The 27,463-nt window shown below is 33.9% G+C and overlaps 1 protein-coding gene across 1 annotated transcript in view; it reads left to right on the top strand.

Annotated features, from left to right (window-relative positions):
* Positions 1–2,558: 2,558 nt before the first annotated feature.
* LOC127871958 (platelet endothelial aggregation receptor 1-like) overlaps positions 2,559–27,463 on the top strand; it is a 99,613-nt gene continuing 74,708 nt past the window's right edge. The window contains exon 1 of the mRNA XM_052415253.1: positions 2,559–2,619. Within this exon, the coding sequence (XP_052271213.1) occupies positions 2,583–2,619 (37 nt within the window). The 5' untranslated portion in view covers positions 2,559–2,582. The remainder of the gene's footprint in view (positions 2,620–27,463) is intronic.

The raw sequence follows: 27,463 nt of genomic DNA, 5'->3' as shown, positions 1-27,463 counted from the left end.
ATTAAGGTCTGTTTCAAGCTTGTTATTATGCTCAATACTTAAATTGAAGTTTTCATTAAAGTTAAAAAGTAAAACCAAAACCTAAATAATAAAGTTTATATACACTTTCTAAAGTTTTGCTTTACTAAGAATTGGCTGTGGTAAGTACAAGATTCCTTGGGAAGCTCTCCCACATGCTTACATTATCTAAGTTTCAGAAGAATTAAAAGTAAACCCCACATTTTAAGAATATCTGTGTTAATAATCCAAAAAAGCAAATGAGTATACATTTCTTAAGGGGTCTTACCTTCAAAGCCATATCAGCTACAAACAACAGTTATATCATCAAAATATTATTGATGTTCAAAACAGATGGTATGTCGTTTTGATTATATTGTTCGAGCTCTTCAACAAATAAGTGAAAACAGCAGAGGCGACATTACCTCCCCTGGAAGTAAACCAACAGCGTAATTAACATAATATGAGCTGTTAGAACATTGTTTTAGAACATGCTAAATAAATACAAAATTTGACGCATGTTGCTTTTAAGTGGCAGTGCTAGTACCATAATGACCTGATTGTATAGTATTATTATTGTAAGTCCACTCTCTTTTATTCAAATTTAGCCGTTTGAATAGCAGGCGGATTGCAAGTATTATATGGTTGTACTATTATTATTTCATTTTCAGCACTGAACGAATGCCCATGTTATTTGAACAACAGCTTCGATATATTCTATATTAACTCATAAAACGAATTGCCCCGTGTAATGTTTCTTTAGACGTCTATATACACAATACAGCAGACGCGCTATGCATTTTAATGATTCGCCTGCTATATCCGATCAATACAACAGAATAATTATAGAAGATATAACGTCGTGCCTCTGCAATTTCGCGCCGTTTTCTAAGTGCGTTTGCAATATCAGACACAATTACACGGTTGTGTGAAATCATATTCTAGACAATCACTTGAATTCATTTAGTATGTTTTCTTCAATTGTACGATAAAAACGTGTTTTATCACAAGGTACACTGTTATCTATATTTTTATTTAAAGTGTTAAGATAATATTGACACGCTTGTATTTCATTTGTATTTGACAATTTTAAGCGCAATGCATTATTTTATATTTTACACATGTAATATATTATATGTAAATGCATTTACTCTTCGACAGATAAGTGATAATTAAAAAAAAACGTTTCTTTCGTGTCATGATTTATATTCATGAAATGACAGGTGATTGTCAGAATTTTCTTGATAATGGGATGTAATGTTACGCTTAAAATCAAGTTTCCATATTAAAGGTATTACTCCAACAATTATGATCAATGACGGTTTTAAACCGGTCCTTTGCATGGTGACATTAATGCAGATGTAGTCCTTAATTTTTAATGCAAAATGAAGAAGAGAAAATGAAGTTATGCATCAATATGTAAAGTTTAAACTAGAAAACTTACGCAATTTTGTTTGAAATATTGAATCAAACATCAAAACAGCTGGTGAACAATTGCAATCTCAATTGCAATTAGTCGTTACACAATATGAAAGGAATCACGATGAGTCGTTGAGAAAATTGCAGTTAGTCTTTAAGGATGTGTATTTACATCGTCTTTGAAAATTGAGCATATAATGTTTTGAACAATAACACTGTGCACGTTAGAATATAAATTAACAGTTAAAAACACAGTATTGTATATTGCAATAAATTTAGTGTATGCAAGCTATGTTGTTATAGAATAATGTATATATATCACCTCTAATTTTCTAAAATTAATAGCTTATTGTATGACTTTTTTGCCTAAGTACTTCATACGTATTTGGAAATCAAGTGTCCATATCAAAAATTATTTCAACAATCAACATTTATCACATATGTAATAATGCCGCTTGATACATATGCTTAAAACGTTTTATTCCGGGTATGAGCATGTCTTACATGTATATTGCCTGCAATCGCTATCACATCATGTGATTGAAGTTCCAATTGTTCATGCGCTATACATTTAGGTACAGAGATAAATTAAAGTTATTTATAAACATATTTAATATAAGCACAAATGATCAAGTAAATTATGTCGTATATAATCAAACATAACCTTGTGTGAATTCTTTGTAGATGCCAGTTTAGCCATACATTGTGAAGGGAATCACATTGGTGACAATTGCAAGTACTGCAAAGACGGTTTCTATGGTTTAAACTGTGGACGTTTATGCAACACAAACTGCAAGGCATGCCATAGTCAAACCTATTGCTATTCATGTAAAGATTGATTTTACGGTACGAATTGCCAGTTATTATGTCCTGACACATGTCAACAGTGTTTGTTTTCTTCTAAATGCACAATGTGCATTCATGGACACTGCTTTAATAGACAATGTATAAATGTTCAGATGGCTTTTTTGGACAAAACTGTTCTCGAAATTGCTCTAGTGGATGCATGGCAGGTGTGTGCGAAAGGATAAGTGGAACATGCCTTTACGGCTGTCATTACAGACATACCGGTTTGAATTGCTGTCCTTCAAGCTTTGCTGGCATACATTGTAGAGAGAACTGTTCTGAAAAAATGTCGTATTTGCTCTTCGTCAAGCGTGTGCGACATGTGTAAAGCGGGTTATAACGGAAACAAGTGCGAATGTGGGTAATTAGAATTACGATGCAACCAATAAGATGTAAACTGTAATGCAACTGTTCATGAAAATATTAAGGAATATGTAAACTGTTGCCATGAGTTAGAACAGTTGTAAATTAAATATAACTCAAGTAGACCTAGGAGTATGTTTTAATATAAAAACAGTATCTTGTATACAAGAAATGCGTGGCTGTAAGATTAACTTACTGGGTTTACTAAGGTTTACAAAAGAAAATGATACAAGGTAAAGTTAAATTGCTGTAAAAAGGTATCCACGCGCTTTCGTTTGATAAGACAGTATTTAATCAATGTAACATCGAATGTTATGGTTTCGTTTCAGTAGAAAACAATGAGGTGGTCACATTTGGTGAATGGAAGATTGCAGTGGTAACAATTACAGTCGGTGTCGGCGTTATAATCATATTAGTCATTTTGGGTGTCAGCCGGACGTTATATGAAGTACATTTTTCGTTTTGCTGACAGTCCTTGCTTTTATTTCGCTTCACGTTCGCTACGTGAAATAACCTATTTATGTTTAGTACTTATAGACCGTTTAGTTTCATTCATGGGAGACATTTACCTAAAAAATATGTGAATGCTTGTTTTGTCTTATAAAAATATGGACTCTTAGTTCGAAGGAGAGGTGTAATTTAAAGGATTTGTTGCTCTATTTTGATTACGACAATTGTCAATGGTACATAATTGCTATATTTATCAAACTTATCCATAGCAAAATATTAGAAAAACACATCATAGAACTGAGAATAAGGAGCAACCATTTGTATAAATGTATGTGATTTACACATATGGAAAATACACTAATTACCGGAATTAAAATCGTGCACATTTACAGGGAGGCATGCATTGAAATGACTTTTTTTCGGAACGATATTGACAATAGAGAATGTGATTAGATAATTAATATATGTTATTCCTGGGAAAGTTACCTTGTACTTAATATATGTCTAATATTAGCCGGACCATTGCAGTATTCTTACAATGTAGAGACATTTAATCCTGAAATATCTGCAACGTTACCGATCAAAATGTGATCATCTCTGTTCATGTGCATTCTTCTATAATTACCAAATATGCAGACTGTATTTGTAACCAGAAATTTAATTGAAAATTATTTTAGCCTACCTCTGTACGTAATATAAAATATTATAAGAATCGTAGACGATAATCGTCGATAAAATCAAATATACATAAAAGAAGTTGCTGGCTGTAAGAAAATCTATACACCTAGGTTAAATATATCAGACTCATTTATTTCTTTTGTAATATCACATATAACGTGATATCTATCATAAGTTTAATGGAACTTCCTAAGTTACGCAAATGGGGCAGTTTTTGTGTACATTTAAATGAGATTGGTTTAATTGTTTTAATGTTAAGGATGCATAACATAACTATTGCCCAGATAAGCCTACTATTCAGCGATATTAGTGTATATTGTTTAGGCGACGTCAAGAACAAACCGAGCTCGAAACACTACAAATGAAGAAAATAAGTATGACTGGTATGTATTATATTTCTGTATAATCATTGCATGTTATAACGATTGTGACAAAGCAAATCAAAATCGTATTGCATTGATATAAACTATATATTAGGGGTGTGATGCTCATAATAAAGTAGCTGTCAAAATCAACATATTAACGTATTATTTAATTAAAAAATAATCGACGGGTAACCGTTGGTTATTGAGGTAATAACCAATGGTATGGAGTTCCGATGCGTAGGAATTAAACCACGAGGGCGTAGCCCGAGTGGTTTGATAACAAGCATCGGAACGACATACCGTTGGTTATTACCACAATAACCAACGGTTACCCGTCGATTATTTCGATTCTAACACGATTTCATTAATAAGTTATCCGCGACTTAAAGGTTATAAATGAGAATTATATTAACCGAACGTCCTCCACTTTTCCGCAAAAACGCGACGTCATCACAACAATGAAAATCAAATGACGTCGTTTCTTATTCATAAACAGTGCGCGGACAATCAAAAGTGACGTCATACTAACAACCGTTGGTATATCGGGATAATAACCCACGGTAGATTTCCTTCTTTGTATATAGAAAACAAGTCACGTGCCGTTGTAGAATATATATAATATACCATCCATCATTAAACATATCAATCAAAATCGGCAACAGATTAGTTATATATATTGTATAACAACACACACAATAGATCTCATAAAAACGCCAGAAAACAATATCTGATGATTTAGTATGTGGAGTTTGAACATAAATGGCAATATCTTCTGTAAAACAAAAAGAAATGATAGTAACACGTTTCTGGAATTAAAATTCGTCAGGCTAAAGAAAAATAGCTTAAATTACATTAGAAAAATGGGTGGGCAATATGTAATGAAGCTAATGATCAAATACATTTGAAACAAAATAACTATTCAATGCGGGGGCAATAAAACTAATAAAACATAACCAGGAAAATCACCAGTACAATTCTTACACTTTACAGAGCGACGATCGGTTAAATGGTCCAAGGCGCATTTTATTGGCAGTGTTCCCTGAAAACAAACATATGTTACAAACGTCAACGAAAATTTAAATATGTCTGTTTTAAGCCGTTGACATTTTCTATTACAATAGCATCTGCAGGTGTTTCCATTTGCTTTTATGTAAAGTGATTATATTTAATGGTTTGTACTATAAGCTAAGTTTAAAATAAATTAATGGTAAACATTTTCTAAAATACTATTTTCAGGAATGCACAGCTCAAATGCTACTGAAGGGTCCAATTACAACTTTCTAAATGACAGCCGCCGCGACATACACCAATATGAGGAAGTGCTATATAACAAGGTTGTTTTAAAACTTCCCACTTTTCTTTTCAAGTGTGAAACAAGCTACACACATTTGGGATTTTTTAGCCATGTAACGGAATTTTAATTCTCGATATGTATTAAAAATAAGACATTTTTAACAAGTGGTTTACCCATGAGTGTAGTTACATTTTTCAGTAAAGTCACATCGCGAGTTAAATAAATATTCGAGCATGCGCCGAAATACTTTTGTATTTTTTCTTTTGCATATGTTTTAGGACATTGAATTACGCGAGAGTATATCAGACGTCGCACGTTAGTGTATTATGACGTCATCAAATGGACTTTATTAATGAATCAAATATTGTGTTTTATTATTGGGACCAAAAAGGGAAACCTGCATTTCTCTTTACATTAAAATTCGTTTCCTCTGTTTGGTTGTTTTTCTTATTGATAAATACTTCATTGTGAATATTTTAAATGCATTCATATATAAGTAATTGCAACTGGTATTCTGATTTTTTTATGAAAAAATATATTGGTTATAGTTTTACTTAAGCAATACATAACACATATAATTTTTCACAATAAACCAAAATTCTTATACCAATAAAATTGCATATTTCACTGGAAAACAGATTTATATTATCGATTTTAATTTGTATCTAGTTAGCAAATGTGCTACGTGGTTATACAGAAAATAACCGCACCAATAAATATAACCTTTCTAAACTACCGCACAATTAAGCAAAACTGTATAAAATCAAATAATAGTTGAATATTATTATGAATATTGAAATATTGACCCCACTCGTTCACGAAAATCTACGAAATCATTAATCATAATTAAGTGATCAAGAAACGACCAAGTAATCCTTCACTTGATTGATAATGATGTGTATGCGTGTTCGCATGCAACATCCAGTTAAAACGATGTTTTATAAACTGGAGGTTAATATCCGGCATTATGAAACGTGACCGCGAAAGCCAAACAATGGCAGTTTTAAGCGCAAGCTAACTACTTTAAGAAATTAGACCTTCATACGCTTTTAGACAAATCGGAAACAAATTCAGAAGTGATGACAAAGGCATTCATTCACAGATCATCTTCCCGTGCAGGATTATACAACAATTTGTCAGGTGCGTTAAATTTGCTCACCGTTTGACGTTCGACGTTAACTAAACATTCAAATTGTCGAATGTCGAGCTTGCTCGGCATTCCAGCTCGACATTAAGTTCGGCATTCGCATATTGTGTTGTATGCTTACTTTCGAATGTCGAGCTTGCTCGGCATTCCAGCTCGACATTCAGTTCGACATTCGGATATAGTGTTGTACATTTTTTGAATGTCGAGCTGGCTCGGCATTCCAGCTCGACATTCGCATATAGTGTTGTATGCGTTTTTTCGAATGTCGAGCTGGCTCGGCATTCCAGCTCGACGTTCATTTCGACATTCGGAGATAGTTTTTTATATTATTTTTTTTAAATGTCGAGCTGGCTCGGCATTCCAGCTCGATATTCAGTTCGACATTCGCATATAGTGTTGTATTCTTATTTTCGAATGTCGAGCTGGCTCGGAATTCCAGCTCAACATTCAGTTCGGCAATCGCATATTGTGTTGTATGCTTATTTTCGAATGTCGAGCTGGCTCGGCATTCCAGCTCGACATTCAGTTCGACATTCGGATATAGTGTTGTTTTCTTATTTTCGAATGTTGAGCTGCCTCGACATTCCAGCTCAACATTAAGGTCGGCATTCGCATATTGTGTTGCATGCTTACGTTCGAATGTCGAGCTGGTTCGGCATTCCAGCTCGACATTCAGTTCGACATTCGGATATAGTGTTGTACATTTTTTGAATGTCGAGCTGGCTCGGCATTCCAGCTCGACATTCGCATATAGTGTTGTATGCGTATTTTCGAATGTCGAGTTGGCTCGGCATTCCAGCTCGACGTTCATTTCGACATTCGGAGATAGTGTTTAACTTTTTTTTTCGAATGTCGAGCTGGCTCGGCATTCCAGCTCAACATTCAGTTTGGCATTCGCATATTGTGTTGTATGCTTATTTTCGTGTGTCGAGCTTGCTCGGCATTGCAGCTCGACATTCAGTTCGACATTCGGATATAGTGTTGTTTTCTTATTTTCGAATGTTGAGATGCCTCGACATTCCAGCTCAACATTCAGTTCGACATTCGGAGATAGTGTTGTACAATTGTTTTTGAATTTCGAGCTGGCTCGGCATTCCAGCTCGACATTTAGTTCGGCATTCGCATATATTGTTGTATGCGTATTTTCGAATGTCGAGTCGACATTCAGTTTGACATTTTGAGATAGTGTTTAACAATTTTTTTTAAATGTCGAGCTGGCTCGGCATTCCAGCTCGACATTCAGTTCGGCCTTCGCATATGGTGTTGTATGCTTATTTTCGAATGTCGAGCTGGCTCGGCATTCCAGCTCGACATTCAGTTCGACATTCGGATATAGTGTTGTACATTATTTTTTGAATTTCGAGCTGGCTCGGCATTCCAGCTCGACTTTCAGTTCGACATTCGGAGAAAGTGTTTAACAATTTGTTCGAATGTCGAGCTTGCTCGGCATTCTAGCTCGACATTCAGTTCAACATTCAGAGACAATTAACAATTTTTTTTGAATGTCGAGCTGGCTCGGCATTCCAGCTCGACATTCAGTTCGGCAATCGCACAAAGTGTTGTATGCTTATTTTCGAATGTCGAGCTGGCTCGGCATTCGCACAAAGTGTTGTATGCTTATTTTCGAATGTCGAGCTGGCTCGGCATTCCAGCTCGACATTCAGTTCGACATTCGGATATAGTGTTGTACACTTTTTTTGAATGTCGAGCTGGCTCGGCATTCCAGCTCGACATTAAGTTAGGCATTCGCATATAGTGTTGTATGCTTATTTTCGAATGTCGAGCTTGCTCTATTCCAGCTCGACATTTAGTTCGACATTCGGAGATACTGTTGTACACATTTTTTTAAATGTCGAGCTGGCTCGGCATTCCAGCTCGGCATTCAGTTCGGCATTCGCATATAGTGTTGTATGCTTATTTTCGAATTCCGGGATGGCTCGGCATTCCAGCTCGACATTCAGTTCGACATTCGGAGATAGTGTTTCACTTTTGTTTAATGTCGAGCTGGCTCGGCATTCCAGCTCGACATTCAGTTTCGCATTCGCATATAGTGTTGTATGCTTATTTTCGAATGTCGAGCTGGCTCGGCATTCTAGCTCGACATGCAGTTCGACATTCGGAGATAGTGTTTAACAATTCTTTTTGAATGTCAAGCTGGCTCAGCTTTCAGCTCGACATTCAGTTCGGCATTCGCATATAGTGTTGTAATTGTATTTTCGAATGGCGAGCTGGCTCGGCATTCTTGCTCGACATTCAGTTCGACATTCGCATATAGTGATGTATGCTTATTTTCGAATGGCGAGCTGGCTCGACATTCAGTTCGACATTCGGATATAGTGTTGTACAATTGTGTTTTGAATGTCGAGCTGGCTCGGCATTCCAGCTCGACATTAAGTTCGACATTCGGAGATAGTGTTATCAATTTTTTTTAAATGTCAAGCTGGCTCGACATTCCAGCTCGACATTCAGTTCGGCATTCGCATATAGTGCTGTATGCTCATTTTCGAATGTCGAGCTGGCTCGGCATTCCAGCTCGACATCCAGTTCGACATACGGATATAGTGTTTAACTTTTTTTTTGCAATGTCGAGCTGACTCGGCATTCTAGCTCGACATTCAGTTCGACATTCGGAGAGTGTTGTATGCTTATTTCCGAATGTCCAGCTGGCTCGGCATTCCAGATCGACATTTAGTTCGACATTCGGAGATAGTGTTTCACAATTCTTTTTCAATGTCAAGCTGGGGGCTGCGGAACGGAAAGACTTGAGACCATAACTGGTATCTCTTACCCGTGTGATTGCAGCTGTGTTAGTGTACCTAAAAGAGTAAGAATTATTTGTTAATTTCAATGAGATCATGAATATATGTTGGTGTCTGTTTATTAATTATTTTGTATGTTTATTTAGCCGTTTGTCTTAGCCTTCTTATTTTTAAGCTTGGCAGCTTTGATTTGGTAAGCAAACATTCAAAATCTGACTTATAGTCATGATAAAAAACATAAGATCTCTTTTCTGTATGTTTTCTATTTTCTTAGTATTGAAATGCCATGTTAATGGACATAAATTGAAGTTTGAGATAATGAATGAATAAAATATATTAAGTTTGACAAGTTTACACAAAGTCATACCACTACGCTTTAGAACATTTAATTTTCCGGATGCCTTTTTACATAAGTTGGAAATGTGTTTGTCAAAATATAGTTTAAAATCTATTGTAACCCCTAATAATGGAACGTCATCCTCACATTTTATTTTGTTACCTGACAAATCAAAAGAGATATAAGCTTTGTGAGTTTTAGACCCTATTGAGATTTCCTTAAATTTATCAGGATTTGCTTGCATTTTATTGTCTGAGAACCATTTTATTAAGTATATACTGTCATTTTCTAAGGTAGATTTAACTATATCTAGATTATGATGTGAAAAATATAAGGTATTATCATCAACATAATTGTAAAGATTACTCTCTTGAACGAAATGGAAAATGTCATTGATGAATATATTAAAAAGGACGGGGCCTTTGGGTACACCTTTATAAAAAATTTGAAAGTCACTTTTAAATTGACTTATTTTGATACATTGTTTTCTTTCACTTAGGTTACTATGGATTAATTGTAAAGACTCTTCAGATAAACCATAATACTTTAATTTTAGGCAAAGGAGATCATGAGGCAAACAGTCGAACGCTTTGCATAGGTCCATTAAAACTGAGGCAACATATTTGTTTTCATCAAACGTCCTTTTCCAGTCTTCGTTTACTTTCAGTTAAGTTGTTTGGCAGCCATATCCCGGTCTAAATGCAGATAGATAAGTATTGAAATGCTGGTGAAAAAATGTATAAGTTGAGTATTTATAGCCCTTTCAAAGATTTTTGATATTGTGGGAAGGATGCTGATCGGGCGATAGTTTTCTATTTCAAGTGTACTATTTTCTTGTGTAAAGCTGTTACTTGAGCTATTTTTAATTTATCTGGAAATACTGAGTTTTCAAAGGATTTATTAATTAGGGAGGTAATACTTGTTGATACAGTATCTTTTGAGAGTTTAAGTTATTTTGGTGATATACCATCAGCACCGGTGACTTTTTAAAATTCAAAATATCAATTTGTTTTTTGACAAAAGACTCCTGTACGGGTTGAAAACTTAACACAGATTCAATAGTGCTTCTTATTTAATTGAGACTATGCTGGGATGGTGTTCATCTACTGATACTGAGCTATTTTCAATATTTTAGCAACATTTACAAAACAGTTATTGAAAATGTTCCATACTTCCTGTTGATCAGTTATAATGTTATTATTTTCACATAGAACAGTGTCCTTTTTGGTGGAATGACCTTTAATTGTCAGAAAAGGTTTCACTGTTGGCCAGAAATCAGCAGAGTTGCACCCCCCAACACAGCGGTCAATAAAATACTTGTCCATTGATTTCTTTTCTTATAAATTGCATTTTTAAGTGTGTTGTTCATAAAAAGAACTGATTTTTGTAATATTCTTTTCTTTTTATAAGGGCATGTGTTTTCAGTTTCTACAAAGATTTCATTTAAATCAGCATTCATGTTATTTACATCATTATGACATGTGTTTAGGTTTAAAAGGTTGAGCTTTACACCGGTCTTAATAGATAGAATATTTTAATGTTGAAGTTTTTCAATGCTTGTTCAAGATAATTGTCTAATTTGATTTTGATTCAGGAATTGCAGGTTAGGTTCAATTAATTGCTTTAGTGTGTGTCTGATTTTTGTTAGAATTGTGATTGCGTTAAACAAAGTTAAAAACATATGTGAATTTTATGCAAGTGTACTTTTTTCTCAATATGCATTTTTTACAAGCAAGACTTAAACACACACGATTAATTTATAGAAGTATTATAGGATATGGTTAATCTACAATTAGATGACCATAACAAACATGAATAAGAACCAACCCTGATATATATCGTATAGTACTATTGTGTATTTAGTTTGCATAGTTATACATACGTGTAAAGGTTTGTTTGCATTACATGGCGTCCCCGTTTTATAATACCAGCTGGCGCCAGTTAGTCTGTTAATGTTGAGAAAATCGAACAACTGATAAGTATATAATAAACAACAGAGACTGTAACATTGCAACAGAGCATTGATATATTCAGATTATACAGATACGTCTTTCAACATATTATTTTTCTTCCGCTTGAAACAATATAACTCTAGATTGTTTCGGTTAATTGGTCATAAGGGAAATAGATACAAGTAATCACAACACACAATATTAACTTCTTATGTTGCTGACATCTGAAACCCCGTACTAAATAGCATCTGTTTGATAATAAATGGCTACCAAATAATGCAGGGTTCCTATTGGCCTATGCTCCTTAAGTAAAATATGTCCGCCAGTAGCCATGTGACATTTCAGATAATTATACAATGTGCACCATACATGTGTCCATTGGTAGTGTCAGTGCGCTTCTTTAAATTGTATTCCAATGTATGTGTCGTAAAATCCATGGCATCAATTGTGTGTCTATAATATATCTAGTCCAGAGTCTACAAATTGTTTGCTAAAAAACAATTATAATTGATCGACAAAGATGGGTAAATATCTCCTTGAGATACGGATCCTGATAATGAACTTTTCGCTTGGAAACAAATAAACCTTATCTGGAATCAGTTTTCTACAACTGTAACTGTGTGTTGAACGCTTAACGTTAATTGGGTTGGCAAATAATGTTCTTCCATTGCCATGTAACACCAAAGATCAACCCCAGCTGCAAAACGATAACGCTTTTTATGTTACTTGATAGAATCTGTATCAAATAAGTGTGTATTTCATCTCCTAAGAAACATGGCAATATTAATGATAAAAATTTCCCTGTGTTAAACAGTGTGAAAAGGGCACTTTGAATTACATCATTTTTGCTTGTAAATATCCGCGTTGTCTAATATGATGATATGTTGTTGTTGCTATTTTGGAGGGTGTGGGTTATTCATCCGTTGTTGCATTGGTGATTTGTAACGTTGGTTCTCATCGTACAAAGGTATATATAGAAATGAAGAATTATACGGTTGTGGTACTATAATGGGTTGTATAAATTATCGCTGATTGTCTAATATTGAATTAAGATCACGATATGGGTTAATGCAATAAAACGTGACACAATCACATCGAGCGATAATTATATCGCAAAAAAGTCAGGTCATAGTATCTAATATATTTCCTATACAACCAGCTGTAGGTCATTTAAATTTGACAACTGACCGTTTATTTACTTTCAATTAACAGTACAAAACACAAATGCACACTATGATCGCCCTAAACAATCAATACTGAGCGTACAGCATTAAAATCTCCGTATGAGTCCTTAAATCACATCATTCAAATGAAAACGAGTCGTTAATCACGGGCGCCACCTCTTTTCGCGATGCATTTATTAATGAGCAAATGCTACTACCGAGATGGCGCGAATGACCGGATGTTTGAAAAAAATAACGGATTATTCTTCGGTTTTAAAGGTTTTACCAACAAATTTCTAAATAATAAAAATAATCGGGCAATGCAGTGCGCTTTGACAAAGATTAAATCATCCACAAATGTACATAAACATGCAATCACAACCCATTTTGAAACTTGAAGACCTTTATAAGTTGTGACATGGTTGAGTTTATGAGAGCAAATCGATGCATTATGCTTTTATGACGAGCACATTTCCATCAGACTAATTCGCGAACGACATCAACCGATTTAGTTCAACAAAGACTAGTTGCTGCATGCACGGACACCATGGCGTATTTCATACCTACTAGATAATTTTGTATTATTCCAAAAGTGACGAAGCCAATGCAAAGGATGTAAAGCTAAGGACATGAGGATGCGCCAATGCACAATATATGAATCATCACATGACGAACATTTGATAGTTAATGCTCCTTTTTCATATTTCTTTTTATTTGTCAACGTATATACTTAAACCCAAATCTAAACAAAACCAATTACCATTTAGTAAAAGGTGTAAATATGTCAATATATAAGGAACCAACTCAATTAAGAAATCAAGAACCTGAAAAAGCTTATTGTACGATATAAATCCAAAATATGTAATATAATATTACTAATATTTAATTGATCCAATAACTAAATTCTCAATATTCTCAAAAAAGTGTTTGTACAACAAATCTGTTTATACAAAAGCAAAATTCACGAAGTAATTTAAAGATGTTACTTCTCCTTGAAACAATGATTTGTTTTCCCTTTACCAATGGCTTCATTCACTTAATGTAAAGGCAACGAATTTAAATAGGCTGACCTATGTCGTTTGTTCCTTCTAATCTCTGCAAAAAAGTATAGCTTCGGCTTTAATAGTTACCTTTTTTTATAATTATACTCAAGCCTGTTTCCAGTTTATGGTATATTCAATAAAAGAAATCTTCAAATCAAATTCTCTTTGCGACTCATGTTTATTCATAATTATGTAGATTTTACTGATTCATAATGATCGGATTGAGAACAACGATCAAACACTCAACTTGGAATGCGACACAAAAAGTACATAGTCGGCAGCGAATATTAAAGTAGCTGAAAATGTGCATTGGCGCCATCTCCTGTCACCGCATTGGAATTGGCTCCATATCTTTTGATAAAACACAAAAATTATATATTAGATCGCATAACCCCGCTGTTTTTGTGCATGGAACCACTGACAAATGTTCAGAGCAATGGTTTGATATTATTACCGATTTTATTGTGTGGGATTGTGCTCGTAACACAGTCAAAATACATTTATGTTATGTTAAATTCTTCTTCTTGCCACAACTTATAAGCGTCGTATAATTTTCTAATGAGTTGTTATTATATGTTTGTGTACATGTTTGGATGAATAAATCTTTTCTTAATCGCACTACATTGCTCGATTTTAAACTTAATTCGAAATGTGTTGAAAAAGACACAATATAAAACTAACTCACAATGTAGCATTATCCGTGACATTTCATAACATCCAATCCTTAACATCAACTCGGAAGTAGCATTGGCTCATTTATCAATGCATCGCAAAAAACAAGTGGTCCCTGATTAATGGCCGTGTGACATGAACACAAATTAACTTCAAAAACGTTTAGTACGTCTTGTTATCAACCTTTTTTTATTATAACGGGTTTTATGAATACTAGCCTATAACATTACTGTTATAAATAAACATGATTCGTAAGTTATACATAAATGCTCTCTCCTCAACCTAAAAAGCCTATTAAATTGCGATCCTGCTGTTTTGTTAGAAGACATTTCTTACGTAACCATTAAATTATATAGTGTTGAGTAACTTCATTTAATACTCTTTGCTGGAAGCTTATGTATGTGCAAAAAATTGCTCACTAAAAATATGTTCATACCTTCGTAATTAGATTAATAGATAACGATTTAAACAAACAATGTCGCTATATAAGTACAACTCTATAAGAATCTGCCCTTATATTATCGGTGCGAAACTAATAAATTGCCATGCAAGATATGAGATTATCCGTATAACTATTCTGCTTTATTGACCCTTGGTAAATAAATTAATGTCGTAAAGTTAAATTAACAGAAACCATTATTTAGTTTAAACTAGGGATGGCAACGAATACCGATTTTGGTATTCGAATATTCGGTCATCCTACAGAACGAATATTCGGATATTCGGTCAACATATGTTGGAAAAAACACAACAAAATCAACTTTGTTTACCGTACCATTACTCCATGAATTCTTCTTTCGTTTTTACCGGAATTTAACCGGAAGTGCCTAAGTATTAACACAGCGTTGCCGTCGCTAGATATAATTGTAAAAATTGAATGACAAAAACTGTTTTTAAACTTTTTATATTGTACATCAACAATTGAACGAGAAACGTTATATTCACATGACGACAAAACAATTACATGACAAAACAGTTAGATCTAGAAATAATTTAAGCTGAACTTTAACGTATTCTTTACATAGCGACCACATTCAAACAAAAACACATTTATTATATACGGACAAAACACCAACAATAGATACTGAAACAATATGCCACAACACACTTTGAACCTGTTTTACAGTCTTTTACCGCTGTCACATTTCAAAGTTACTCGGATCGGCGTCACTGGGAACATGAACATCGTTCTTATTCAAGAACACAATTGCGTCTAAAAAAATCACTGGCGAGTCTAGTTCTTAGTTTAATGATAAGCAATCCAGTTGTGGAGAATATGCGCTCAGATGGCACATAATTTGCAGCCACAAAAAGAACACTCCTAACAACATAAGCGACTTTCAGAAATTCGCTCTCGTGACGTTTCAACCAGTCAAGAGGTAAAGCATTCGGTTCCTATTTAATCAAACATCTTTTGCATAAGTTCTTATTTGTATTGACACCAAGTCGGCTTTTACTTTACTCATTTAATCTTTGATCATTTTAAATGTAATTCGAGTTATTAGATCAAGTGCGGGTCGGTAATTTAATTACCGACGCGATTTGCACCTATAGTAATTTTGACACAAAGTGACTGTCTTAGGTCAATTAAAGTTTCCTGAAGGTAGGCAATTAGCGGGATTCATGACAGGTATACTGTCATCACCATAGCGACGCATTATCGTGCATACCGGAATAAACACTATGACACGAGGAACAACTTTTTTTAACAATGTTTAAAGCAAATTTCACAAATACAAAGTCTTTTAAATTATTTGATTTTTTTAAAATTCTTCCGAATATTCGATTCGGAAAAACGTATTGGAATATTCGGTGCGGGACCGAATATTCAGATATTCGGATATTCGTTGACATCCCTAGTTTAAACCTACTAATTTTAGCTCAAGTGCATCGAAAGACTATAGCTTATTGAAACGTCATTGAGTCCTTGGTCTAACTACTAGTACCTGGTGTCTTTGAGATGTAAACTACGCTTTCAAGGTGGGCATAACCTCCCGGTCGTTAGGCGAAGACCAATATTCACTACGCCACGGAAACCTGTTAAGCCATTGATTATCTAATATCATCAGCGGCCACTGATGATGAAGTGAATCTCAGTATTAACTGTGATTTCTTTTCCGATCCACTGTATGTCTAGCTCCACAGTAAATGCTCATTTTTGTGCAATGGTATCGTTTTTTAACATATCTACGACACTCGCTGATTGTTTGATTTGTTGGTTTTTGAGCGTGTTCCTCCACATGAAATTGTGGTATGCTCTTCACGGGCGGAATAGTTGTCATATAAACCGGTTTTGATGTAATTAATTTTATTTTTATTGGCCATTATAAACGCTTTATATGCTTTGAAGTAAAGTGAGTCAACTTTAAATGATTGATATGTTTATCGTTAACAATCGAATGACATATATAAAATAAAGCATCGATATTTTTAAAGGGGCCTTTTCACAGATTTCGGCATGTTTTGAAGTTTGTTGATAATTGCTTTATATTGATAAATGTAAACATTACATTTGAAAAGCTCCAGTAAAAAATCAAAAATAAAATTTAAAAAATGAAAAAAAGGAGCCCGCAGCAGGGCTCGAACCAGTGACTCCCGGATCCTTAAGTAAAATCGCATTAGGCAACTGACCTATCCTGCCAAGCATACATAACATGCGTTTTTAAACGTTTAATAAGCATTCTTCGTAATTACACAAATTGAAACGACAACAACAGAACTCTCCAAATTATTCAATCGTTTCGCGTTGCAACGCTTTATAATTTTTAGGTTTTTAAATCGTCAAAGATGCATATAATGGCTATATTAGACCATGGCAAATGTTCAGTAATACTGTTTCCTCACAAATATCATAACTAAACCGAAAATTTGCAGATCTGAAACATCTTTTATCAATTTTGTCAATTTACCAAACCGTGAAAAGATCCATTTAAAATTTACCAAAAAATGTGTTTTCAGCAAAAATAAAATGGTTATGTTTTCATGTTATTGCAAAATTACATATGAAACAAACAACTTATTTGATTCTCTTTTCACTTAGTCTTCGTTTTCTGCATTAAACATAATGCTTTATAAACATAGATTACATAAATTCAAACAGAAGCCCAGTACATGATTATTGGTAGAATGACAACTCCGTTCTACTCGAATCATTAAAATATATGCAACTGTATGATTTAACAAACCATAATTGTAGCGCCCTTACAATATGATAGAGGTTTACATAATATTGTATAACATTCGTGTTCATAAATCGATTTTCATTTTCTTGCTAGGTCTCTTTTTATGACGCATTATTGCACGTTGTCCCAACGTTATTTACGACACACAAAAATAATAATAAAAATCAATTTAAAAAGAAACAATAATGATATTTAAAAGTTTTTCGATTACATTTCCTAAATTGTCATATTTTGAAGCACCATTACCGATGCCGTTCCTAACAAACACATTGGTAATGTCGAAAAATTATTTAATGACTTTTTATGCCCAGAAACGATATAGACGGTTATATTTGTTCATTACCTGCTTCTATAAAAAGGTCCGTAACGTTCAAGTGATGAAATTTAAAAACAAATTAGAGAGTGAATAGTAATAGTTAAACCTCAGGAAAACGCTTTTTATAGAGAAAATGTACCACAATCCGGTATATCCATTAACAAAATAATCTAACTCGCTTTCATCGATCATCATTACCATGGAACCTCGTAATGGATCAGTAGTAAAATTTATGTCCCGCTGTCGGTTGCAGTTAAGTCATTGTTTTTTAGCTTATTCGCTTATGCAAACAAAGTAAATTAAACTGAATTATAAACATGTTTTACGTCCAGTCATTATTTGAAAAATAAATGCAACATGTCAACTGCTAAAGCAATACTGAATCTTGTTTATTCTTGATTGCCTCTTTTTCGAAGGAATCCAGGAGAGTTGTACCAGTGAATGAACGTTTAAAGTTCATACAAACAATGTGTGATTTGAAGTAAGCTGGAAATAGTAAACACAGCAACGTAATGAGCAATAACACATGCGCGAGTGTTATAATCGTTGGCTTTGAAATGTTCTTTTTGTAGCATGGATGTTTAAATAGTAATGTTTTAAAGTAATTATATTACTGCTGACTTGCATACCTAAGCAAGTGATTCATTCTGTTAACTGTTTTATTTATTGTGAACGGTCCGAGTATTCCCACATCTATACCATAACGCACAATAACAATTACAACATGATACAACGAGTGTCATATATGCACTTTTCTAATCGATCTTGTTCGTGTAATATGTTATTATAAAATGTATTTTTATTATTGTATTTCGATTTGAATTGCCTTTCTTTAAGAATATTTTTCATTTACACGTCTGTTTTTTGTTTTAATATATTCTAGCTAAGTGTGAGGTTTTGTTCTTTATTATGCAGACAATGACTCTATTGGCTTAAATAAAGAGTATTGCGTTTTAAAGTTTGTTCTTAAAAGAAAATGGAAATAACGCTGAAGGTCTGACCTGGAACTTATGGTGTCTTGTCACACAATTGCACTCTTAGAATAACGTGTTATGTTCACTTATACAATATGACGAACGACTTTATTGAAGAGTTAATGATTTGTGTCAATCAACTTTAGACACCGTTAATTGGGCTGACGTTTGTGATGTTTCTGATGGTCAGCTTATGATACAATTCACCTGGTAATAAACAACCAAACGAATATGTATATTTTGACACTTAAAAATGTATTAAATTTATCAAGTTGGACAAACAATAATTTAATTAACACATTTGATAGACTTATAATACTATCATACAACAAAATGTGTCTTGCGTCTGCACATACTTTTTTATATGGGTTTCTTGAGGCAACATCTTGGCAACCGCCTGTGATGATTGAATAATATCTTTATGCTGGATAACACAAATATCTGTCTGCACCAAAACATTGATTGTTTGCACTTAAAGCAATTATAACGTAAACATGCATCCATTAGAAACATATTAAGTCGATAATATGTATGAAAAAACATATTGCATGTTGAAATCATACGTTAGAAGACAAATGCGTTTTGAAGACATATTTAGGTGAACATTAATTAAGAACCTCAGCATACGTACTATAGAAAAATTAGCCAGGGAAAATTCTTACGTTTTAACGAAGGTTGTCATGCAGAAAGCGCAAAAATGTATGCTTGATTACGAATGTAAAAGCAAAATGTTACTATTAACAGTCAGCAACTGAAACTCTTAAACAAATATCATTGTAGTCTTATATGGTCACAATCCAGGCCATGATATACAAATTGGTGAAGCATAGAGCGATCACACCACTTGCGTGGTAAATAGGTGTTATAATTAAGATTATTGATTATCTGATTAAGGTATTGACAGGGTTGTAAAGATTACACATTGTTGTTGTGAGGCAATGTTATTTCCAGAACGTAGTGCCTCTTTAATGTAGAAGTTTTAAGTGACAATTGCGCTATGTTTATGGGAAGTATCTCAAGTACTTAAACATATATTGCGATTGACACCGACAAGGTGAACGTTGTGTTGGTATTGCTGAAGATATTGCTGGACGGTAGGAAGAACACTCGTTGTTTGTCAACGCCATGCCTCGAGGCAATGAGGATGTCACACTCAAATTGAAAGCGTATGAAATCGTGTGAATGATTTGACAATTTTAGAACCGTAACAAATATTTGTATACTATATATGGCGGTATTGAATCACAAACCTTGATTATCCAAAGGCTTACAATAGTACGTGTGTATTCGTATTACAGGAGTAGAACACTCGTAAGAATAAGTTCAACGCAGTGCGTCCAGAATTTTAACCTAAGTCATATACCTTGAGCATTTAAAGTCAAAATTACAACTTTTCGACCGGAGCTCTATGATAGGTTGCTAGTCCAATTCGTCACGAACGTAAGTATTGTGCACACGTTGTTTGTTACTGATTGTTTAGACTCTGAAACGATGAGATGCGCGATGATATATTATAATTTACTACGCTTTTAGCTAGGATTGCGATATTTAACGACCTATAAATATACTTTTCATGACTTAACTTTGTCCGATTTCCAGTTTAGATGCGATTGCATACTATCCATTGGGAGCGTTTTGGTCCGATCTCCAGTGTAGATTCGATTGCATATTATCCCTTGGGAGCGTTTTGGTCCGTTTTCCAGTGTAGAGATACGATTGCATACTATCCCTTGGAAGCGTTTTGGTTCGTTTTCCAGTGTAGATACGATTGCATACTATCCATTGGGAGCGTTTTGGTCCGTTTTCCAGTATAGATGTGATTGCATACTATCCCTTGGAAGCGTTTTGATCCGTTTTCCAGTGTAGATACGATTGCATACTATCCCTTTGGAGCGTTTTGGTCCGTTTTGCAGTGTAGATACGATTGCACGCTATCCCTTGGGAGCGTTTTGGTCCGTTTTTCAGTGTAGATCCGATTGCATACTATCCCTTAGGAGCGTTTTGGTCTGTTTTCTAGTTTAGATGCGAGTGCATACTATCCTTTGGAAGCGTTTCGGTCCGTTTTCCAGTGTAGATACGATTGCATATTATCCCTTGGGAGCGTTTTGGTCCGTTTGTGCAGTGTAGATGCGATTGCGTACTATCCCTTGGGAGCGTTTTGGTCCGTTTACCAGTGTAGATACGATTGCATACTATCCCTTGGGAGCGTTTTGGTCCGTTTACCAGTTTAGATGCGATTGCATACAATCCCTTGGGAGCGTTTTGGTCCGTTTTCAAGTGTAGATGCGATTGCATACTATCCCTTGGGAGCGTTTTGGTCCGTTTTCCAGTGTAGATGCGATTGCATACTATCACTCGGGAGCGTTTTGGTTCGTTTTCCAGTGTAGATGCGATTGCATACAATCCCTTGGGAGCGTTTTGGTCCTTTTCCAGTGTAGATGCGAATGCATACTATCCATTGGGACTGTTTTAAAAAAGATTGCTTTTGAGCCTCGGTCCGTTACGGTCGGCGTCTGGGAATGAATACGGTCTTGTTCGAGTTTATACTTTACCTTTTGTTTGTGACCAAAGCGCGGCAAATTCGTTGAATTGTGATATATTTTACCATTTGTTATCGATGGTTTTCAAGAAATAAAGAAAATACATCGACATTTAATAGACTGTATTATTTTTGGGGTTGCAACAGATCTTAGCTGTGAATCTTTTTCTTGAATAATTTCCACTTGGATCATTACGATTTTATAATATTTCAAACGCTGTGTCACAAGGCAATATGATACGATTTGCAACAAAGTTTCCAATAAATAATTTAACCCATTTGATCGTGATGATACTTTTGATCCGTTTTGCCAACGTTCAACATAATTGACGCGTGGGTTTCAAGGCTAAATAATACCTGAGGGATAGGATAGTCAAAATTAGTTCCAAATTAATGTTTTTGATCGTTGCGCCTATGTTATGGTGAGAAAGACGCTTGATATGAACGGACTTTAAGTGCATATTATAATCAATTCTGGTTGACAAAAGCTACATTGAAATGATAGACTCAACGCGTTACGTTCTGTCAGTTTATCACACGAAATGGATATCCATAAATACCCAGCAAAAAACATTTATGTAATACATAAAGCAAGGGGTAAAAACCTTAAAAACTTATTTTCTGAAACAAATTTGTCTCATTATGTTGATTTATTACCAATAAAAAGCGTTCTACTGTTCATATTGTTCCATAACGAAACTTCATCTGCATCAGCGGAAGTCGAACCAGATTATAGCAAGTGGTTATAGAAAGATTATAGAAAGTTACTTTTCAGTTGTGACTGTTTCATGATCAAGAAATATATACATGTAACATATTTTAAGTAAACCATGTCTTTACTTTACATATCGTGTTTTTATTTCGAAAAAAAAAGATTTATTAAATATGTTGTGTTGTGTTGTGTTTTGTTATAAACAAAAAGAAACGATTAAACTGAGTCCTTTATCAGTTAACAAAAAAAGATCACTATGTTAACAAGAAAATGTGGCTAAAAAACGGCTTTTACATTTTACTGACGGGACTATTTCAGTTGGTTAGGCACCGTCAGTAGCAAAAGATCTATGAGCGCGATTTTCAGACCTTAAAGTCGATTACATGTAAGACCGGCCAACAAACTTGCGACCATTCTCTCACCACCTGTATCAAATGTCATTAATTTTTCAGAAACTCATTAATTACCATTTACATGGGTTCGAATCCAATTGGATCTGATCATACTTCGTTGCCCAGCAAATGACTTGATCCAAAATGATTTTTATTCTTCATCACTGATTGTATCACGACATATTAGTATAGTATTAACCAGTATGTAAGTTTTAGCTGGTACACATATTTACAGTAAGTAAGCAGAAATGAGTCGGCTAGCTTGCAGCAAATGTGAGGAATTAACCTGAAAACCGTGAAGCTACTCGTGTTGTAAATTTCTGTGATTTAAACACTTGGAGTATACACAATTCTTATCAAGAAAAAATGGAAGATGTTTCAATGTCTGTCTGTCCGTCTGTCTGTTTGTCTGTCCGTCACACTTTGAGTTTAAGTTTCAAAAAATACTCATTACTTCTATGTCGCTTCAGATGTAACCTTCATATTTGGGATGCATGTGTATATGGACAAGGCCTTTCGATACCCACACAAATTTTGACCCCTTTGACCTTGACCTTGAACTTAGGGTCCGCGTTTAGGTTTTGAAATCTGCGTTAAGGTTTCGAAAAGGCGTTTTTCGGGGGCATACGTCATCCTATGGTGACAGCTCAGATACATTGTGATCAGTAGATACTTGTTTATATCGACATGTATTTTATTAAAACCAATGGACCAAATAGCTATACAACATTTAAAAATACTTACATGTATAAACCAATGAAAATAAAACATAAATATTAATTTTGACTTAAATGTACTTTAATGTATGTTATTACCAAATGCAAAATATCTAATCATATTGTAAAGATCTAGCGCTGCAGAAAAAGAGCGATTGGGGAACAAACTGAGCAAACTAAATTTGTGGCTGTTTTCGACAATCCTTTACAATAACAATAATAATATCTGTTGAAGTTTGCAATATAAATTTAAAGATCATATCGTTTGACTCTAAATATCAATGTATCAAAACACTCTCGGGTTTTGTTTGTGTAAACGTATTCGTGTGCATTTTAGCACAGATGATTAAATGAATTAATTTTTAAAAAAATGTAATGCACATGCAAAGAACCCAATACGGGCTTATTAACCAATATTGAAGATAAAGAATGATACATTTAAGCTGTTTTGTTTGACAAAAAATGGACATTCATTTCCAAATACAAAACAAAACTTGGCCCTGAGTGCCAATCCATAAAACAAGTATCAATAACTCAATCTTATACCATAACTAAGATGCTATATTCAGACAGACATTTGTTTTAAAAAAGTTATGAATTTAATAAATATAAATCCACTCATCTTGATTGAAATCTTTAGTGGAAATGAATGGTATGTTGTATCGTCTTTGATGTATACACTCCATGCAAAAGCTGTCGATTGTGTCTCGTGTATATGTGCTCTGTTACAACCCGTTTTGCAATAAACCCGTTTTGCAATAAAATTATTGCAAAACGGGTTGGAGTGTCTTATTGCAATTTTTTTTTTTAAACAACCCGTTTTGCAATAAACCCGTTTTGCAATAAAATTATTGCAAAACGGGTTGGAGTGTTTTATTGCATTTTTTTTTTAACAACCCGTTTTGCAATAAACCCGTTTTGCAATAAAATCACCACACATTTATTTGCAATAATTTCATTGCAAAACGGGTTGGAGTGTCTTATTGCAATGAGAATTTTGTATAACAACCCGTTTTGCAATAAACCCGTTTTGCAATAAAATCATCACTCTTGTATTTATTCAAATGGATTGGAATAGTTAAAAGTGATGTTCAAATTTTGTATTTAAATAATATTGTTTTAAAATAGACAAAACTGTGAGTTAAAACTTAAAATTAAAAAGCATGGAAGGTGGTGAATTTCGAGATTGAATACGATAAAACAAAACAGAATGTGTGTCGAAACGTGTTGAAGTGTCTTCATGCAACGTCAGTTGTGAGTTACAAACCGTTTCGCAATAAAATCATCACATATATACTATTTTTTTCAAATTTCTTTGAAACGGCATAAAGTAAGTTTAAAATGTCGCCTTCAAGGTAAATATGATAAAACTAGGCTGAATGTATATATTTATGAAGTGATTTTCACCAATTGGGGAATTAAATTAAGACAACCCAGAAGTGCAATAATTTTATTGCAAAACGGGTTGGAGTGTTTTATTGCAATTTGTAATTTGTATAACAACCCGTTTTGCAATAAACCCGTTTTGCAATAATTTTATTGCAAAACGGGTTGGAGCGTCTTATTGCAATTTGATTTTTTTATAACAACCCGTTTTGCAATAAACCCGTTTTGCAATAATACAATGACACGTGTATTAATTAATTCAAATTGATTGTAAACATTAAAAAGGAAATTTAAAATATCGTTTGTTTTTTTTTTCCAAATTTTTTGATTTTGCACACATGAGTTTATCAGAATAAACATAAATAAATAACATGCTTAAGTAAAAAGAAAGAGTGTTTATATTATAAATCTAATGTTTGTTTTGTTTAACTTCGATAACATATAATTACACGATTAAGATATGTTTCTGTATGTGTTATATACAAATAATTATTCTATATCTAATAAATTCATAAAATTCTTCATATGTACCACGTGACCGTCTAATATATTCCGGTATTGGATCCAAAGAGTCTGTATTTTTCCATATTGGACAGTTAAGTACAAGGGCTTGAAGCAATTGTTGTATAACGATAAAAGCCGTTACCGAGAAAAAAGTATCCGAATGTACAATAATCGATTCACACAGGCGTTTGACTTGAAAATAGCATAGATGAAATTAAAGCATTTTGAAATCAAAATAAAATTTAAATGAAACAAAGAGCTGGAGAAAGGGATATCGAAAAAAAGCTTATTTGACGTTTAAACTGTACAATGCATGATATATTTGGACTCGCACACAGTTTGAAGCCATATTGGACTCGCCTAACGGCTCGTGAAACTATGTGCTCGTCCACATCTATCTCCATGTTGTACAGTGAAACGTCTAATAACCTATAAATATTACATACACTCACAATTTGATTAGGAATATGATTCGATTGTCAAAGATTTGTAAATAACATCAGTTTTGCCTCTTTTGTTTTGTTTCCGCTCTTGAACCGGATAATCTTCCCTATTTTTGGAACACATGTCATTTCCCTGTCATATAGTTCTGAAATATACTCTATGACTACATTTTGTTTTGTTTACTTTACTAACATAAATTGCATAAACATACTATAATATACACAAATCCTAAGTTTATCAATATATACAAGATATCGTCCAGAAAGTCCTTATAAATTAAATTCAGTAGGGCAAGCATGTAGCTATGTACTTTCATTTTATCGTTAATTTTACTTCATATAGCCTTTGCTTTGATGTACAAAGCTTCATATGTATGCCATTTTTTAAATTTCATGGGGGTGTGGTAAGAAGATAAGTGAGCTTTATTAACTCGATTTATCGCCTTTTGTATCATAAAGTTGTACCAAGAACGATGTTAACGGAAGTTATACGGCAATGTGTTTGCAATGCATGATGGACACGTGCTTATTAACAAAATAACCGTCAACGTAATTAATGATGAACTAGCAGGTGTTAAAACAAAAAATTGATGTATTGACGAGCTGCAATATCATAGAAAATAGGTAAAGGTGTGAACCGATCAAAAAAAGGCTGCAAATCAGAGGCTTACTTTAGGCTTAATTAAACTAACACGTCAATTTGCATGGAAAAGCAACCTGTCAACAGTAAAACCTTTTTGCGCTCGAAACGCATTGAAAGAGTCACAAATACGTAACATTCAATTAGCATTACTTGGTGCGCGATTATCTGATGATGCCTCTCGATGTTTCGTTACTAAACACTTTATGCGCCATTCGTACGAAGCTTCTGAAGCATTTTTGTCCATTCGAAATAGGGTTCTTCATTACGTCACTTGAAACTATGATATTTCAAAATGAATTGATTAAAATCTCACATTCTCGTGACGTTACAGCCATTTTAGCGATATGGTAACAATTTTACGGAACAACTCTTTTTTGTAAATGTAAATTGCATGAATCTTTTAATTGCTTTTCGGCTCAACCAAAGATGAAGTACATTAAATGCCTTTGATAAATGCAATGGAGTAAAAGATTTATATTTTTAAGAGTTGTATATCTTCGAAGGTTGATATAATTAATATGAACCGAAATGTAGTCTTTTACACAAAACAGCATACACGATTCAGATCGTCGAAGTTGACTGCTTGTAGACAAAGTCAATAACACATGTTAACCGTTTATTTAAATTAGGTCGTAAATTTTAGGTATGTTTGCGTTTGATGTCAAGAGTTTCAGATAATTACCATTTCTTTGACATCTGGACTATGGTATGAAGATAAGTTGGTTAGATTGGCTTGATTTATCACCACCCGTATGACTAAGTTTTATTCAGGACATAATTAAATGAATCTACATTGTATATGACAATGTGTTTGTAATACATTGTCGACGCGTATCTGGCATTTAAATATTATATATGTTTTTTATATAAACTTCAGCATTATTAAGCTGAAATACCTGGCGTCGATAATACATTTCGGGCGCAATACTGAGCTGACACACCAACAATAATAACTAACCATGCATACTACATATGAAGTCAAGAACAATTATAAAACTTACACTTCATGAATGCTAGTTTTGTAATTAACTCATTACAATTTACAGAAATTTAATTATATTGTGAACATTATTATTCCATATTTTATCTCAAATATGAAATACCGGAAACGTATGCCTGCTTCTTATTTTTTTATACATAGTCTGAAACCTAAAAAAACGATCTTAAAAAG

This window comes from Dreissena polymorpha, chromosome 3 (assembly GCF_020536995.1).
Source record: "Dreissena polymorpha isolate Duluth1 chromosome 3, UMN_Dpol_1.0, whole genome shotgun sequence".
Lineage (NCBI taxonomy): Eukaryota > Metazoa > Mollusca > Bivalvia > Myida > Dreissenidae > Dreissena > Dreissena polymorpha.
This window is presented reverse-complemented; position numbering and strand designations above follow the sequence as displayed.